The 16,824-nt window shown below is 39.6% G+C and overlaps 2 protein-coding genes across 2 annotated transcripts; one reads left to right on the top strand and one right to left on the bottom strand.

Moving 5' to 3' along the window:
• The first annotated feature begins 3,087 nt into the window (after window positions 1–3,087).
• LOC133982440 (cadherin-related family member 5) lies at window positions 3,088–9,936 on the top strand. Its single transcript, XM_062421493.1, has 15 exons — window positions 3,088–3,178; window positions 3,283–3,497; window positions 5,012–5,068; window positions 5,152–5,244; window positions 5,340–5,426; window positions 5,507–5,617; window positions 5,763–5,933; window positions 6,067–6,157; window positions 6,372–6,478; window positions 6,582–6,782; window positions 6,877–7,008; window positions 7,566–7,644; window positions 7,750–7,940; window positions 8,037–8,057; window positions 8,926–9,936. The coding sequence occupies exons 1-15, from the start codon at window positions 3,088–3,090 to the stop codon at window positions 9,934–9,936; spliced, it is 2,658 nt and encodes an 885-aa protein (XP_062277477.1).
• A 1,683-nt stretch (window positions 9,937–11,619) lies between these two features.
• calub (calumenin b) lies at window positions 11,620–16,455 on the bottom strand. Its single transcript, XM_062420534.1, has 7 exons — window positions 16,405–16,455; window positions 14,726–14,968; window positions 14,342–14,535; window positions 14,087–14,253; window positions 13,922–13,982; window positions 13,622–13,821; window positions 11,620–12,966 (listed from the first exon to the last, which is right to left on the bottom strand). The coding sequence occupies exons 2-7, from the start codon at window positions 14,944–14,946 to the stop codon at window positions 12,862–12,864; spliced, it is 948 nt and encodes a 315-aa protein (XP_062276518.1). The 5' UTR covers window positions 14,947–14,968; window positions 16,405–16,455; the 3' UTR covers window positions 11,620–12,861.
• Window positions 16,456–16,824: the final 369 nt, after the last annotated feature.

Raw genomic sequence — 16,824 nt, 5'->3', positions numbered from 1 at the left:
CTCAGCTCTATTCACTTCAGAGCTTTTTAAACATACACCCAATCCCTCTGCATGGTGTGGTAATTCGTGGCTGATTGCAGACTTCGATAAAGCAGTAAGAAAGCACCACATTTTTGCTCTGGTCATTTTTTATGTAGCATTGAGCCTTTTTAAGGTTGTAAAATCTGAAAAGACAAGGAAAAAATATTGCTCTCACATGCTCATCTGTACCCAGTAGGACTTTCGCTTGTGTAGAAGAAGTAGGTTAGTGTTACACCCAGATGGGCAGATGTGCAGGACAAATCCAGCAACTTCTCCTGGGAGAAAGACAAGTTTGCCCAGAATGAATGTGGTCTCAAAATATTTTTAATGTAACATTCATTATTGCAATGTTTAATTATTTAATACACAACCAGTTATTGAAAAAGTTATTGAAGGAACAAACAGAGTGAAGTTTGGTTATGTCTCAACCAAACTCCACTCTATTTTGCTCCTTTAGTAACTTTGCTCATAGTGAATTTTCCCATTTTTACTCACTTATTTATAGTGTATTCTAATATATTATTTCTATTGTGTTTATGTTGTGTATATGTTGAGTTTATTTCTACATTTCTCTCATCTATCCATCTATCTATCTATCTATCTATCTATCTATCTATCTATCTATCTATCTATCTATCTATCTATCTATCTATCTATCTATCTATCTATCTATCTATCTATCTGACAGGTTGATAAGTGCATGTAAATGTCTCGATATTTCATGTTTGAGTGTGGACAGTTAAGTATGTTAACAGTCTTTGCTATAGTAGATTTGTCTAGTGAGATGAAGAATCAACAGTCTTCATCAGTATCAGCTCAACTTTTAATGATTGCCAAGTGACAGCATTACAAGAAGAAAAAAAGAGGAATTCTGGAGAAAAACAGATGTTCAGATGATGATGTGGTTCTCAAAAGACAGCTTTTTATTTACTGCATCAGCCATCTGTCATGACTTTATATTTTTTTAACCACATCTCTGCTGACATCCAGTGGACAAGTTCAATCACAGCAGAATAACACAAACACTACAGCTCTTTTTGAATCTAATGGTGAGATTAATCTTTTCAAATATTTGTCAGTAGTAGCTTCATAAAACAAAATGATAACATGAGAGGAGAAAAGTGCAGGCTCTATCTTCATATTTCAATTCATTTTCTTTTAATGCTGCTTGAGACGGCATGTTTGAACATTTATATGATCTGAGGAACGTTTTTTTCTCTCTCAGGGACACAGACTGTGCAGTCTTTAACCTTTCCTGGAGGCAGACTCCAAACACGCCTACTCCCCCTGCTTTTCTTCTGACAATGGAAAACACTCACAAGTCTGCACTAACCAAAACATTTCTCAAAGAGCCAGACATGCTTTCATCACAGGAGCCCTAAAGATATTTGAAGACAGTGTGTCTTTGTGTGTGTGTGTGTGTGTGTGTGTGTGTGTGTGTGTGTGTGGGTGTGTGTGTGTGTGTGTGTGTGTGTGTGTGTGTGTGTGTGTGCCTGTGCCTGTGCATGCTGGGACAAGTGTGTAAAAGGATGTGGGTTAATCTTCAGAAGGTGAGCTGCCGATGTTTGATAGCTAATCCCTTGTCAGGCTCCATTAGTTGTCGCTAATTGAACAAATCCATCAGGTGCAAGCTGTGTACACAAAGTACATGCTCGGGCTCTTTTAACAAGTTCTAACCCAAACAACACATTGAAAAGTATTTACAAGAAACTGAAGCATATTCAGCTAATAAAATAACATTTCTGTTATGCCCTGCAGCACAGCGAGTGAAGCTTGAGCATGAATGAATGAATGAATCAATCAATCTTTATTTATATAGCGCCAAATCACAACAAAGTCATCTCAAGTCACTTTGCACATAGAGCAGGTTCTAAACCGTACTCTTCACGTTTTAATTTTAAAGAGACCCAACATTGAACTGACTCTGACCGTTCAGATTCGATTGCATGACAAACTGTTTATGAAGGTCAAGTGTCTTTTGTGCCAGACAAATCTCTTAGATTCACTTGTGGCCACGGTCTCTGACCTCACTGCCTGGTTCTTGCCATCTCTAATCTGATTGGCTCAGTCTTTGTCCCTGACCAGGTAAGCCCCACCCTCAGGCTTTAGCCTCTGAGCTGAAGTTTATCCCAGGAAACACACCATAATCTGCTGTCTACTTTTTAATGTATGTGGGGGGGTCAGTGTTTGTGTCGGTGTGTGTTTCCGTAGTCAGTGTTATTTATTTTTGTCACCTTGTTTCTTTCCCAAAAGCTCCAGGTGACCTTTTTGTGTAGGTTTGAGTGGCTTTTTCAGGGATGTTGCGTGTGTGAATCAGAGATGCTGCTTCCACCACATTTCAGGAGGATATGGAGACTGACATACAAGCAGTAGAGGATTTGACAACAACAGGTCAGTAGCTAAACAGCAGTGTAGATCTGTGTTTATATTTACGATCATGCTGATTCATTTGAGTGCATAAGTGAGATGTTATATGTGTTTATTTACCTCAAATGGGCAGCAGAGTTCATGTTTTGGTAGGATGTAATCTACTTATTCTGCCAAGCTTTTCCCAGAACATTAAAACTCACACACACACACCAGTGCACACATCAGCTCACCTGAGTGTGACAGACATGTATTCACACACATATCATGTTTTAAGATATATTTGTAGGTGAGTTCTGATTTTGCTCTTCATTATTTTTCAAGTTAGTACATCTTCTGATGTCATTAAATATCTAGGGTCTACACTAAACATTATCAGTATAAAAGGAATCAGGTGAGAAACAATTGAAGAGAAAGGGGATATTTGTTAACTCTTCTACATGTCTGTTCCCTCAGACTGTGGAAAGCCAGGCAAAACCCCACTTAGTGAGGATTTGAGGGAATTATAGGACAGAGAAGAGTGTATGGTTGTGTTAGGAGAGGGTTTTAACCCAATGATGATTCTTGATGTGTCACCATTGAGTTAGTATTAATGCCCAGTCTTACCTTCTAATTCAGTCATTAGAGGGGGAAATTATATGTTTTTCTCTCCACTTCACTCTGGCAGAACTGGTTCCTGAGGCCTGACTGAGCTCAGGAATGGCCCCAACTGACCTAAAATGGAGTTTGTCTCAGGCCAAGACTCTCGCATACTCTTTGATGGTCTTCCTGAGTCTGCACACAGTCACAGGTACATCCACTTCACATACGTATGTTCTTAGTAAAACTTTGCTCTTGGCCAGAACTAAAGCATCTCTCAGCCTCTGTGATTGTTTACTTTTGCATTTCTCGCAGGAATGTCCGGATGGGATGGATGTTTGGATGGTCAGGATGTATTTGCAACAGTCAGAGAAAACAGCCTTTCAGGAGAGATTGTTGCTGAGCTCATGACCGACACCACAATGGAGGGGGTTCATTGGAGCCTGAATGGGAAAGATGCTGACTGGTTCTTGTTGGATGGAAGAAACATCCGGCTCAACACATCAGCTGAGAAGGTCCTCGACCGAGAGGTAAAGATATTTCTTGTTAAACACTGATTTACATGAAATTTGGGACATTCCTCAGAAAACTATTCATTTAACATATATTTTATGTGTTCAACCGTTTCTTTGAACTGATGAGGACCGGTTTAGTTGAATCTCCAGGAATACTTGTGACAGTGTGAGGACGCAATGAGGCTGTTGTATCTAAATTTAGAACAAACTTTCAGAGGTTGAATCTCACAACCTTTTTCTTGGACCAAACACAATCTCTCTTACCGTCATCCTCTTCTCAGCCAGCTGTCTTACATCTTGGCAGCTGTTAAAGGGTCAACCAGATTAACAATCTCTCTCTCTCTTGCTATCAGTCTCTCTCTTTTTTGCCTTTATTTGACAATCATACTGTAGAGAGACAGGAAACAGACATGCAACCGGTCAGAATAAAACTGTGGGTATTGCAGTTCACTTGTATGCACCTTAACCTGTCAGCTACCGGGACAAGTTTTTGTATATGCTAGGATTATTGATGGTGGTAATAGTAATTGTACCCTCAGTCAGTGTTGAATCAGGTTTTATATACTCTAAGTCTATATATAAACCTGAATATACTAGATAAAGACTTCATGTTAAAACGTTGTGCTGAGGTAAATTAATTATTTGGGATCATCAATTCAGTGTGCAGACACCTCTCTGTAGAACCAAGACGTTTCATTATCAGTTCATCTGCCAGGTTTCTTTTTGATTGACTGATACATTTTATTTTCAAAAACCAACAGTGACATCTTCAAATTGTTTGTTTTGTCCGACCAACAGTCCAAAATCTAAATATATTCAGAAAAAAACAATGAAATAAACAATAAAATAAAAAGCTGGGACCAGGTTTGGCCTTTTTTGTTTGAAAATGTACTTAAATGATAAATCGATTATTAAAATAGTTGTGGATCAATTTACCAAAAGCCAGTTAACTAACTGATGAGTTGACGGTTTCAGCTGTAATTGTTGCCGCCTTCTCTGCCAAAGCAGTTAATTAAATATTTGAATGTAAGAAGACTATACTGTAACCATTAAATAATAGCAAGAACATTTTAATAAATTAACAAAGAATATATATAATTGGGAATGAGAGTTCATTCATAACCATATAAACAGTAGTTTTACTAATATTTAACAGAATAAATATGAGAATATAAGGGAATATAAAGTGCATTGTGTGTCCCTAGAAAAACTGTGTGAGAATCTTTTTCTACATTCATCCTTACTGTATATTAAATTAAGGCAGGCATATGCAGGTTAAGAATAAATCATTACTAGTGAAGGAAAATATGAGAACACTTGAATAAAAAAGTGGATGGAGTTTGGCATGAAAATGATGGGGTTTTGAATTTCAATGATTCGGTACACTAGTAACCTGTACACAATGGTTTCTCTTTTGGTCATCATGATTTAGATAATAACAAAGTCTCAGTTGTGTAATCAAAGTATTTGTATTGAAATATCCTATCAAATATATATCTATAAATCTGTTGGCATCTCCTGTCTCTCAGGTGCAGGGTCCCGTCCTGATGGCTGAGCTGTCATGTCAAGAGGAGGACACTCTGCAGGTACATTTTGTCCCTTTATCTTAACTCTTCATCTCCATTCCAAAGTTTAAATCTGCACTTGTCTTTTTTCGCTGTTGTTGTAGAGTGTGTACAGGATCATGGTGGAGATTCTCAATGAGAATGATAATTCACCTGTGTTTGCAGAAGACACTGTCCAGTCTCTTATTATCAGTGAGGTAAGATGCTCATACATAAACACATTTACAGTGCATACACAAAACAGAGAATAAAATAAGTCTAATGTGTGTGTCTGCCTGTCTGTGTTTTCCAGCTGATTCCAGTGAATACACTCGTCTTTACTGTCCAGGCAACAGATGCAGATAACGACAAGATCATTTACTCAATTGACCAGTCAACAGTAAGTTCTACTTTTACACTCTTAAAAGATGAAAAATAAAACATTATCGCTGCCTCATTGTTTATGTGTGTGTTCTGCAGTCGGATGCAGAGTACTTCAAAGTCGATCTTCCAAACAGTGGAGAGGTGATCCTGTCCAAGCCTCTAGACTATGAGACCAAAACTCAGCTCACTGTCACCATTCATGCCTCGGTAAGTTATCTACCTTTTTAATTTTGACATTTACCCATACGTTTTTATCATCCTAAGTCATTTCCATGGTCACTTCCCAGTAAATAGATGATGAATGATTTGATGTAATGCCCACTTAAGACACATTAACTCCTGATGATCTCAGGAAATGAGCACCGCTGAGCGTTTCAACACGAGCACCACCATCACCATCACCATCCTGGATGGAGATGACCAGTACCCACAGTTCCTGCCCTGCACACTACTCTTTCAGGATGACACCAGTCGTGTCTGCACCAGCCCTGTGTACACAGTCAACGTCACAGAGGGGCAAGAGGTCAGTTGATAAACTCTACCTTGTTCACCAGATGCAAGTTTCAGACATGGACTTTTTATTGAACCATCTACTGTTATACCAAGTTAGGAAGTGACCATGACTTCAAATGCAACAAATGTGCGTCATGCTGCAGGACATTGTTTTGGACTTCTCTCCTGGTCCCATTCATGCAGTAGATGGAGACAGAGGACTCAGCTCCCCAGTCAGCTATGCCATCATCTCAGGTACCACACACACACACACACACACACACACACACACACACACACACACACACACACACACACACACACACACACACACACACACACACACACACACACACACACACACACACACACACACACACACACACACACACATTTATATGCAGTAATCATTTTTAAATGGGCTGTGCTTGCATGTGTATATCTGTAACTGGGTTTGTGTTCATGCTAGGGGATGATGATGGGCGTTTCTTGATGGTCAGAGAGACAGGAGAAGTGAGACTAACTCAGGCTGTGAGGGACAGACTCACAACTCCAACGTTGGATCTTCAGGTCATGGTGAGATTAACAAATTCATATGTGGGTCACATAATAGGCTTAAAAATACCAACTCTCCTCTCCCTGTACCATTCTTCCTGATCTCTCTGTGGCTTGCAACCAGGCATACCAAGACGATGACCCCAGGAAGTACTCTGTTGCTACAGTGTTGGTCCGTGTGGTGGCAGTGAACCAGTTTTACCCAAAGTTTGACATGGCTACATACAATGGCTTTGTAACTGCAGGAAAGAGTACCGTGTCCCTAGTCATAACCTACGGCAGCAAAGCACTGATGTTACATGTACAGGACCAGGACTTCAAGGATGTATGTACTGCTCCATGCACCCATTCAGCACACTCTGTATTTGTTTCATTTTCTGGTACCCACCACCTCCCTTTTACTCTCCACAAATCGGCAGGGCTTCAATCCCATGATCCACTTCACTTTCAGCCCCACATCCAATCACACAGACATCTACCAGGTCACACAGGAGGGGCTTCTGATTGCCAGGACCAATGAGCTCAAACCAGAACAGAAACACTTTCTTGAGGTGAGCCTCAGCCAGTGGAAACATCTGTTTAAGTTTAGTGACATAAAAGAGACATTTCTTGTAATTTTCTGTGTTATGTACACCTTATGCCAGAGTAGCCATTCAGTGTCTTACTTTCAAATCATACCAGACAATATTGTTTGATTTTCAAATCCTTAGTGTTTATGTACATGCATAGATTTATTTCCTTCATTAAAGAAAGATGAAATTTGCTTGAGATAATGAATACATCCATCATTAGGTTGACTAGGTGGTAAGGGTAAAACTGCAACAACCCAGAGGTAATAATATATTATGATGTGCATGACAACATAACTATAGAGGATTTTCTCTGTAAACTATAATTACACAAACACAATTTATTTTCACTTTTTCTATGTAACTGAATATGTAGAGCTGGAAATAAATCTAAAATGATCTGCAAGACTTCATATTACTTGGCTAAAACCTTAAAAAGCCACCAGTATGTCATTAACCAAGCACTTCATCTCATATCCAATGAGCATGACCTATTGCTAACCTCATCTTACTGAATATTTCTATACTTCTACACCCAGATAATGGCTATAGACAAGGAGTCGGGTGATGCCACCTTTGCTACTGTGGTGGTGGAGGTGTTATCTGAAGGACAATCAAGTAAGCAGACATTCATGCTTTCACACACTGCTGATTGCTGATGATCTTACAAAGTGAAGCAAATTCTATGCATATGTGTCTGTGTGTGTATGTTGTACACTGCAGTCCCTATCAGTCCGCTGGGAGATGAACATCTGATAAGCTGCACCGTGGGGAAAGCGTTGTTCCTGAGCATGGTGTTCATGACTATATTTGGATGTATCCTGTGTCTGATAATGTGGCTGAAGAAGAAACACAAAGGGCAGAAGGGCCCGCTGGAGAGAGGCTGTGTGGCCCAGGGCAAACACCCCAATGTGGTGAGATCATGAATTACTAAACTCTAGTTCATATTTACCAGGATGTATTTGCCAAGACATTTGTGTTTCTGAAATATTCTCTAAATACTCCCACAGAGCTTACGATGGTTTCAGCTGGTGAGTAATTTATATTCTATTACAGCCCCTCCTCATTCTTGTCCTGTTTTCTTTTTTGTTGTTACTTAACTCTTTATAGTATACTAGCTATAAAATCAATATATTGTACAAGTGCTTATTGTAGAATAGATATCTTAAAAGATATTCAATAATTAAAGGGAATTCCTTTGTGCCACTGAGCTCTATTGTTGTCAAAACATATTACATGCACGAGTGATTCTGAGTCAATCCCACACAATCCCCTGCTGCCATAAATACTCACTAAAGCATCAACTGTGTATTAATCCACCAATGAAAATAGTCCCCAACAAAAGCACTATCCCCTCCTGTTTGAGTAATGTTTGCTAAAAAACACAGTGTTCAACAGTTGTAAGATTTTTTTGGATCTTTCTTTTAAAAATGAAACAATATATTTTAAGCCCTTTTAAGAAATTTTATTGGGCTTGGGACTGAGTGCCACTAGTCAAATGGAGAGGAAGATGAACACATTGTGTGTTTCAGTGTTTTGATAGGGTTAGGGTTAGAAAATTAATAAAAAATAAATAAGAAAATTATACTTTTACTAAAAAACTGATGCAATGATCTGATGAAGGTAGCATGTGTGATATTCTATTACAAGTAAATAAACTATTTATATTTGAAGATACAAGAAATCTGGAAAGTAACTCACTCAAAGCAATTTATTCATTCATTTAGTCAGTTACTCACTCAAGGCTAGACTGTCTGATCTTTGTGGTTATTTAAATGTGACAATATCTACACATCGCACTAAATCCAGAGCATTCACTCCACACTTGTCTCCTCTTTGCAATATAATATTTATTCTTTTCTTCCAAATGTTGGCCTGATGACTCTGGCGGCTCCTCAGGTGAGTCACCGCAGTGCCATGTCACAGATGGAAGAAATACCCTTCAGCAATGAAGAATATGGCACCTGCAACCCTTCCTTCAGTTTTCCAGAAAAACCTCCTATGTACACCCACCAAGACCTCCCGTTGTGCCAAGGACCCGTTCCACCCAAAACAACACCTGATACCAGCTTCACTCCTATCAAAACTGTGTGCAGCCCTGTGATGTTCAATAATAATGTTTCTACACCAATTAAATGCGTGTCTAGCTCGCCCATCTTTCACAAAATCACTGTGGATGAGAGGCAAACTCAAGATGCTCCTCCAACTCAAGACAAGGTCAGGTCACCAACCCCTCCACCTGACACAACCCCAGACCCCACTGTGGACCAACCTGACCCCAGCCCTATCACTCCACCACCTTTCACTGGTCCAGATTCACAGGAAAACACCAGTGATGACCCTACTGAACCTGTCACCTACCCCTCCTCTCAGTCCTCTCCATCCAGTGTGCCATGCAGCGATAGCCGAATCGCCTCAGCAGAGACAGAGAAACCTCTCATCAAACCTCGTGTGGATACCCCCCCAAACCATCCACAATCACCTTTAGATTCCTCACCCCTCCCAAAGCAGACAAACACACCCCCACCCTCCCCTGAGCATGCACTTTTAAAAGCCGAGCTGGTACATATAGATGCATCTCCTGCTGAAACCCCTCCAGTAACACCAGGGCAAACATCTATGACTGTAAACATAGCGGAAGACCAACCCTCTACATCACTGGACCAACCAGACGCACCAGAGCAGCCGGATGGGGCAGCAACTGCCCCATCTGAGGACAGAAGGCTCTCAACAAACTCAGGAGACACCCAGGACAGTCGTGAGGCGGGGCAAGAGGAGGACGATGGCATTCTGGGAGATGAAGACGCAGACAAGAACAGTGAGGGTGAGGATGAGTTAGACCCAGATGATGAAGAACTGCTGAGAGTTATGGCTCGCTGTAATCCCATTTTTATAACATTTCGTAAGTGATGTCACTATAATATCACAGGCACTGTGAGTGACGGGGTGGAGGACAGAGAGTGGAGGAGGTAAGATGAAGATGGTCACGTCATCAAGCAAAAAAGAAACACCTGAACGTGGTTCTGCTGTACTGTACGCACTGCCTAGTCATGGAAGAGGACATAATACACACACACACACACACACACACACACACACACACACACACACACACACACACACACACACACACACACACACACACACACACACACACGATACACAGATACACTATAAAAACACACAATTAAGAGGATTAATTATAAATACAACATGTAATTAGCTTAGGTGACAGGAATGAGTGACCTTAAAAGCACAATGCATTTAAAAACAATCTTTTAAAGAAATCTCATAATGTATGAATTATAATTCCAGCATATTCTCACAGTACTAGCCTGTCATCACTCACAATATATTGTTTTTATTTGTTTACGATTAATAAGACTATATTCTTTTGATAAATGATAAATCCACAAAAAAATCATGTAGGGTGGAAATCTGCAGCTGCACTGCTCTCTTTGTGTTGAAAAAGTCACACAGGCTGAATTTCTGACCATAAATCCCAGTCAGCGATGACACAGTTTGGTCTTTGTAACACGTGATACATCGCAGACGTAGACGTGCAGCATGTCTTCAGCATTTAAAGTCACAGAGAAAAGTGGAACAGCTTTTTTGCGTCCTGCATGGTTTGGTGTGGATTTATCCTTTAAATAGCTGCAGATTTTGTTCAAAACTCTGATATAGTGTACTGCAACTTTAACTGTTTTGTTATGCCTACTCTACAAGCTGCCTCAGTTTTTTCTTTGAACATGAGTAAAGCTATTGTCCAACTGAAACAATGAACTTTGAGCAGTTCTTCACGCAAAATGATGGATCCTGTTAGAGTTATGGGTTTATGTGTGGTGATAAGCCTGGGTTAAGGTGTAGGATTAAAAATGTTTATGTTAAGGTTGAGATGGAGATGGGTAAAGGTTTAAACTTGCAGTAAAAATCTGGGACCTCTGTTCATGTCTTGTGCATGATACCCAAGAATGTGTCATTAAAATACAAAAAACACCAACAAACTGGTGATAAAAAAGAGGTAAAGCTCTCACAGTACTTTGACTACAGTAAAGTGTGTGCAGCATGTGACTGTATTTGAATGTCTTATTCAATTAGCAATCTGTTAGCTGAGTACAATGGGACTGTCAAGATTAGCTATAAAGCATCAGCTTCAATCCTGGAGATTAACCCACTTCGTCTAATGGCCCTGCACATGCAAATAAGAGTTTCTTGTGGGTAAAACCATTGAGACTATGATTTTGTGTGTGATCATTTAAAAAAAAGTATTTTATATTGTTTAAATAAACATGCAAATAAAAGTCTGTAGTGGTAAGTAGAAGTAATAGGAAGAGGATGTTGAACCCAAACATCTGAAACAACAATCCATGGGGTCAAAAGCCTGATGGAGAGCAGGAAACAGAGCATTTCCTAGTAAGGCAAAAGCTGGAAAAACTGTGAGCGCAGCAAAGCTTTCTAATGCAACTGTTGAATTACACCCTTTTAACCAGAGTTATTAGAAATGAAACAACCTGCATTAATCTTTTATGAAACAGAAACAAAGGAAACAGCCGTGAAAAGTAAAAGTATGTGTCCGTAAATAATACAGATGACTAAAAGTTCCAATTTTATTTGTTTTATTGAGACATTCCTCTCAATCACAAAAACTGGACCTGATTGTTATTAGAGTGCTCAGTTTGCAGACCAACAACTTATTTACAGTAAAGTCACTCGTGAAAGGCATGTCGCTGCAGTGAGCCTGTAAAAAAACATTATCATGTACATTATAGTATACCATAAAAATGATCAACAGTGGTTATAAATGGTGGTAGTGATAAGACAAGCATAAACATATTTAGCTCCCAAAATATGCAGGAGAAAGTGTTTTTTTTTAACTGCCTACAAAAAACAATAGTTTTTTTTGCTTGGCACACAAATGAGTTAGTAGTTGAGCTGAATTACACAAAACTCAAAATATAACATTGAAAAAAGGGGAAATCACTCATCAAGAATACAAGTAATATAAGTGTACACACACACAAACACACACACACACACAAACACTTACTCACTCAGTCACTCACTCACAATATTGAGGTGATGAAAAAGAAGAGGCAGTTTTGACAAAGCATCCATCAGTCCTTAAAGTCATCTTGATTCCTTCAACTAACATACACCACAGCCTGTGTTACCATGGATGGTTTGGGGGACCATTATAGCAAACACAGCGGGGTCCCACTGATGATACTGTATTGCACTAGTCCAAATAGTCTTCATTGTCATTGAAATTTAACATTTACTCCTTATTCCAAACATCCTGTACTCCAGCATTATCAAACTATGATCAATAAAGACATCAAAAAACAAAGTACAAGTGAATTCAGTTTGGACCCAATTACATGATTAGACAGAGTAGAACAAATTCTAGAAATCAGCTTTACTCTTCACGGTCCAGTGCATTGCAAAAACAAATTGTTCAACAAACTGCAAGTCTAAACTTATTTTTCTATCAAAGTTTTCTTAACAAAACATGGCTATTTCAAATAATTCTCTCATAAGAATAAAAACACTGTTTGTCCTTCACCTGACCTGGACGAGGCGAGGATAATGTGTGGAAGCAGAGCAAAAGCTAGCAATATATCCCAATCTTACGCACAATTTATCATGAGGACACACTTAGTGTGTGTACATTGGGACACATTCAAGAGATCAAATAAATTATTGTCCGTGGGGTTGGATTAACTGAGCTCATCTTGTTTAAAAAAAACCCAAACAAACAAACAAACACGCTGTCCACTGTGGGAGGAGTAAGGTGGTAAAACAGGATGAACACAGTCTTTGGGGGCCGGGTAGATATTAGAACTCGTCGTGTCGAGTGAGAGCCTCTCCGAAGTCAGTCGCCTGGCTGCCCACAAACAGGTCATACTTGTCCACAATTTCTGCCTTTGTGAGACGGCCATCCTGACAGAGGGAGAATAACAAACATGTTAAGATTATATTTATGTCACTAGAGATACTTCATGATTAGAGGGGCTTAAATTAAGCCAGTTTCTTTTGATCCCTTTGTTCAACCCCTTGTTCAGATTGAGAACAGCTTTAGTTTTTCAGCTGCAGTTATAGCCTTCCAGCTTCTGGCGACAGCAAGGCGTGAGGTGTTACTGAAGGGCTTTTACTGTGACTGGAGTGAAACTCTGCAAGCAAATTCATTATTTCATAAACACTGGTCTAAACCTAGATGGTAGTTTCTTGTGCTTCTTTGTTTTGTGGCATGATTTTAGTATAAATTACGTAAAATTGTATCATGGTGCTATGAAATGATAAGGTGATATCATTTTGCAGTATTTGCTATACATTTACCACACAGTGGATAATGTATTTATTAATATGATAGTAATAATGTCGATATTGATATCCAGTCATAAAAGCCAGTTCTAACTGCAGTATCCAACAATGCACAGCTTATGTTTTCTCCTTATTTTGCAGCCCTACAGTACACAATTTAAACTCACAAGTTCCCCTCACACTCAATGTTCATTGAATGACTCAGGAAATAAAACTCATGAGAAAAACAAACAGTTTTGAAACTGATTCCTTCAACAAACAAACACACACATACTTTGTCTGTATCTGATTCATAGACCAGATGCTTGGCCTCGGCCTCAGCATGGTCGTAGTCATTGGGCAGGATCCAGTCTCTGGTCTCCTCCTTGTCCATCTTTCCGTCTTTGTTTTTGTCTCTGAATTCAGTAAACTGTTCCCTCTCCGTCTTCACCCACTCAGGTTCCGAAGCGTCTCCCTCCTGGTTGTACATGTCACCTAGAGCACAAAAAGATAGGAGCAGTTTTGAAGATTCACCGTAAAAGTGTGTGTGCATTTACGACAGTCTTACAAATTAAAACAGGCTGTTAGAACTCACCGATGTACTCATCAAGATCAATTAAACCATCTCCATTCTTGTCAATGTCTTCCATAGTTTCCTAGAGGAGGAGGGAGTGCAAGACAGTGAAACTGGATGTAAAAGACAAAGTGTTTTCTGTTGTTAATTAACACCTATGTGAGTGTGTATGTGTTTGACACTCACCAGCACTACAATGTCTTTCATGTGGTCGTACTCCTCTGGGTGAAGGAAGGCTGTGAACTCCTCCTTGTTGGCTTTCATGTCACGGTCTTGGTCGGCCATTTTGAATCTCCTCTCATCACGATCCATCATCTGCCTGTAGCTAAAGCCATCATCAGGGTCAGGGTCGTCTGCAAGTCAGAGGTCACAACTTGTATAACTGTATAATGTGTAATTTATACATTGAATATATAAAATGAACACTGTCTGAAATCTTACCAAGAATGTATCCATATGTGGCATTCTTATACTCTTCCCATGACACCACTTCATCCCCATTGAGGTCATGACTCTTCCACTGCCGATCCACGTCGTCGTAGATCCATCTCTTCTGAGCGTGTTTGATCCACTTCTTCATCTCATCAGCAGTCACATAGCCATCCTTATCGTCATCTATACGTTCAACCAGCATGCTGCAGAGAAAAGACAAAGACTTAGCAAATGTTCAGGTTTCCCCCCCTATTTCCCTGAGTGGTGAATCACTTTACATGAACTCTGAATGAACATGAACAATGCTCCCTGAGGTGAAACTAGGTCATTGTCAAAGCATATACTTGTAGTAAATGTATTGCAAGCATATGTGCAAATGTACTGCATTCTTACCCGAGCCTCTCTTTGCTCTCCTCTGGTGTGAGCTGGTCGAAGGTTTTGGCCTCCTCTTGTCCTAAAAAGGCTTCGTGGTCATAGTCAAAGTTGTCTGAATCATCGTGATCACGGTTACTGAGGGGCTCGTCGTGATGAACACGCTCCTTCTTCTCTGTGGGTTTGCTGATGGCATAAACCACACAGAGAGCAAAGCACATGACAAGTGGTCGCAGCTCCATCCTGCACACGTACAAACACCGTCTGCACCAGAGGAAGAAAAAAACAAAAACAAAAAAACAACTTGGTTATTGCTTAAATTTTGCTTTCTGGTCAAATTCATTCATCAAAGTTACATCATACTTTCACACTGCCAACTATGCATGTCCATGTTTGTTTAGCGGTGAGAGTGTAAGGTCTGAGTGCCAGCAACGGCTAATCTTTTCCAGCTGACACAATCCCTTATTTGTTCTCCCTCTGTTACTTTACTGCACTTGACATCTCATATACAGAAGCACCACCACCAATTCTCCCAACAACCATAAATAACCATTCATACATAACAATCAATTCATACTAACTTCAAACTAAAAATTACACTCAGTTTCTAGCTTATTAGGTATGCTTAGCTAAACAAAGGCAGTCTAATACAACCACACTGCAATAGACCCTACCTTTATGGCCACAAATACATCAGCTATTTTCATTATTGATTAATCTATTGATTATTAGATTATTTTCTTGATTAGTCAATTAGTTGAATGGTCCATGAAACATGATAAAATGATGAAAATCATGATAACTGTTTCCCAAAGCTCAGGAGGATGTCCCCAGATGTCTTGTTTTGTCCTAGTCCACAACCTAAAGACATTCAGTTTTCTATACTTTCAGAATAGTTGCTGATTAATTCAATAGCTGGTAACTAATTGCTTAATCGACTAATTTTTGCAGCTCTACTTACCTTGATGTAAGTTATAAAAATGTTGGTGTTGAATAAATGGTCAATCTAGAGGTTGTAGTTTGTGATCCTGTTGAATTGGGTTGCATCATTCTGGGAAGTGTCTCAAATGTTTACTGTTTTGCGTAATACTGCTATCTAGTCTAGCCTCAAAGACATGATGAATGCGATCACAACATTTTAAATCACTATTAGAAACAACCAGCATATTCAACCCACTCTTTTAAACAAATCTAAAAACAGCAAACCTGAAATAAAGGGGGCTGAAAATAGACACATTTACATTTCTCAGGATCTACCCCGATAGAAATGTTTCCCTCGCATATCATTTTTATTAATATACGTGATTGTCATTTAACTAATAGGAGATATGTTTCATCATTAAGAGAGAAAATACCAACATTTTGACAATTTTACCTCGCTTTCATTAAAACACGTCTACTGCCCTATGACACATCACAATGTATGTGCTCTCACTTCTAAATGTCTCGTCACTTTAAATGTGATGTATTATGTCTTTGAGTGTTATTGTGAGTTAGCAACCCCACAATCTACATCCATCGATAGTCTGACTATTGGCTAACCCAGCTCACCGTCACTTTTACCTACTTACCTGCAGTTTCACTCGTCCTCCGAAAATATACAACCAACTACATTACTTCGCATAATGCGTATTTTTAAATAACACCTACAGGAGTTAAAGTTTTGTGTTTAAAAGCGCAATAATCTCAACTGTACTCACCGGTGTCTTCAGGGGAAATTCGTCGTTGCAGCTCTGGAGCCCTCCTCCCGGAAACACACCCATGCACTTCCTGTGCTAAAACACTCGCTGACCAATCGGCTTCTGAGGATGCGAGTGCCATGTCGCATGCTCATTGGTCCACATTCAAGAGAGCATCGGTGATTGGATTGGCCGAGAACCGCCACGTCGTCAAAGGCAACAAAACCTCGTTCATTCATAAAACTGATTCTACTAAAACAGCTCCAAACCACTCAGTCAGTGCTCCTAACAAATTGCTACCCTTCTGCTTCCCTTCTGCTATCAGGCTGTTAAATTACTGACTGTAGTCTTATTAAATAGGTGCCTTTTACTCAGTGAATGTCCTTAAATTCACTGACTTATTTATTCCTTGCCTGTGTTCGGTTGACACTAGTTACATGT

Source organism: Scomber scombrus, chromosome 6, assembly GCF_963691925.1.
Source record: "Scomber scombrus chromosome 6, fScoSco1.1, whole genome shotgun sequence".
NCBI lineage: Eukaryota > Metazoa > Chordata > Actinopteri > Scombriformes > Scombridae > Scomber > Scomber scombrus.
This window is presented reverse-complemented; position numbering and strand designations above follow the sequence as displayed.

What these genes read in the sequence shown, in the direction of transcription:
- LOC133982440 (XM_062421493.1), top strand. Translation starts at nt 3,088, where the DNA reads ATGGCCCCAACTGACCTAAAATGGAGTTTGTCTCAGGCCAAGACTCTC. An exon ending in ACGTCACAGAGGGGCAAGAG is followed by an intron (nt 5,934 to 6,066) that starts GTCAGTTGATAA and finishes GTCATGCTGCAG; the next exon opens with GACATTGTTTTGGACTTCTC. An exon ending in AGGGCAAACACCCCAATGTG is followed by an intron (nt 7,941 to 8,036) that starts GTGAGATCATGA and finishes ATACTCCCACAG; the next exon opens with AGCTTACGATGGTTTCAGCT.
- calub (XM_062420534.1), bottom strand. Translation starts at nt 14,946, where the DNA reads ATGGAGCTGCGACCACTTGTCATGTGCTTTGCTCTCTGTGTGGTTTAT. An exon ending in CACATATGGATACATTCTTG is followed by an intron (nt 14,254 to 14,341) that starts GTAAGATTTCAG and finishes TCTGACTTGCAG; the next exon opens with ACGACCCTGACCCTGATGAT. An exon ending in ATGAATCAGATACAGACAAA is followed by an intron (nt 12,967 to 13,621) that starts GTATGTGTGTGT and finishes TCCCTCTGTCAG; the next exon opens with GATGGCCGTCTCACAAAGGC.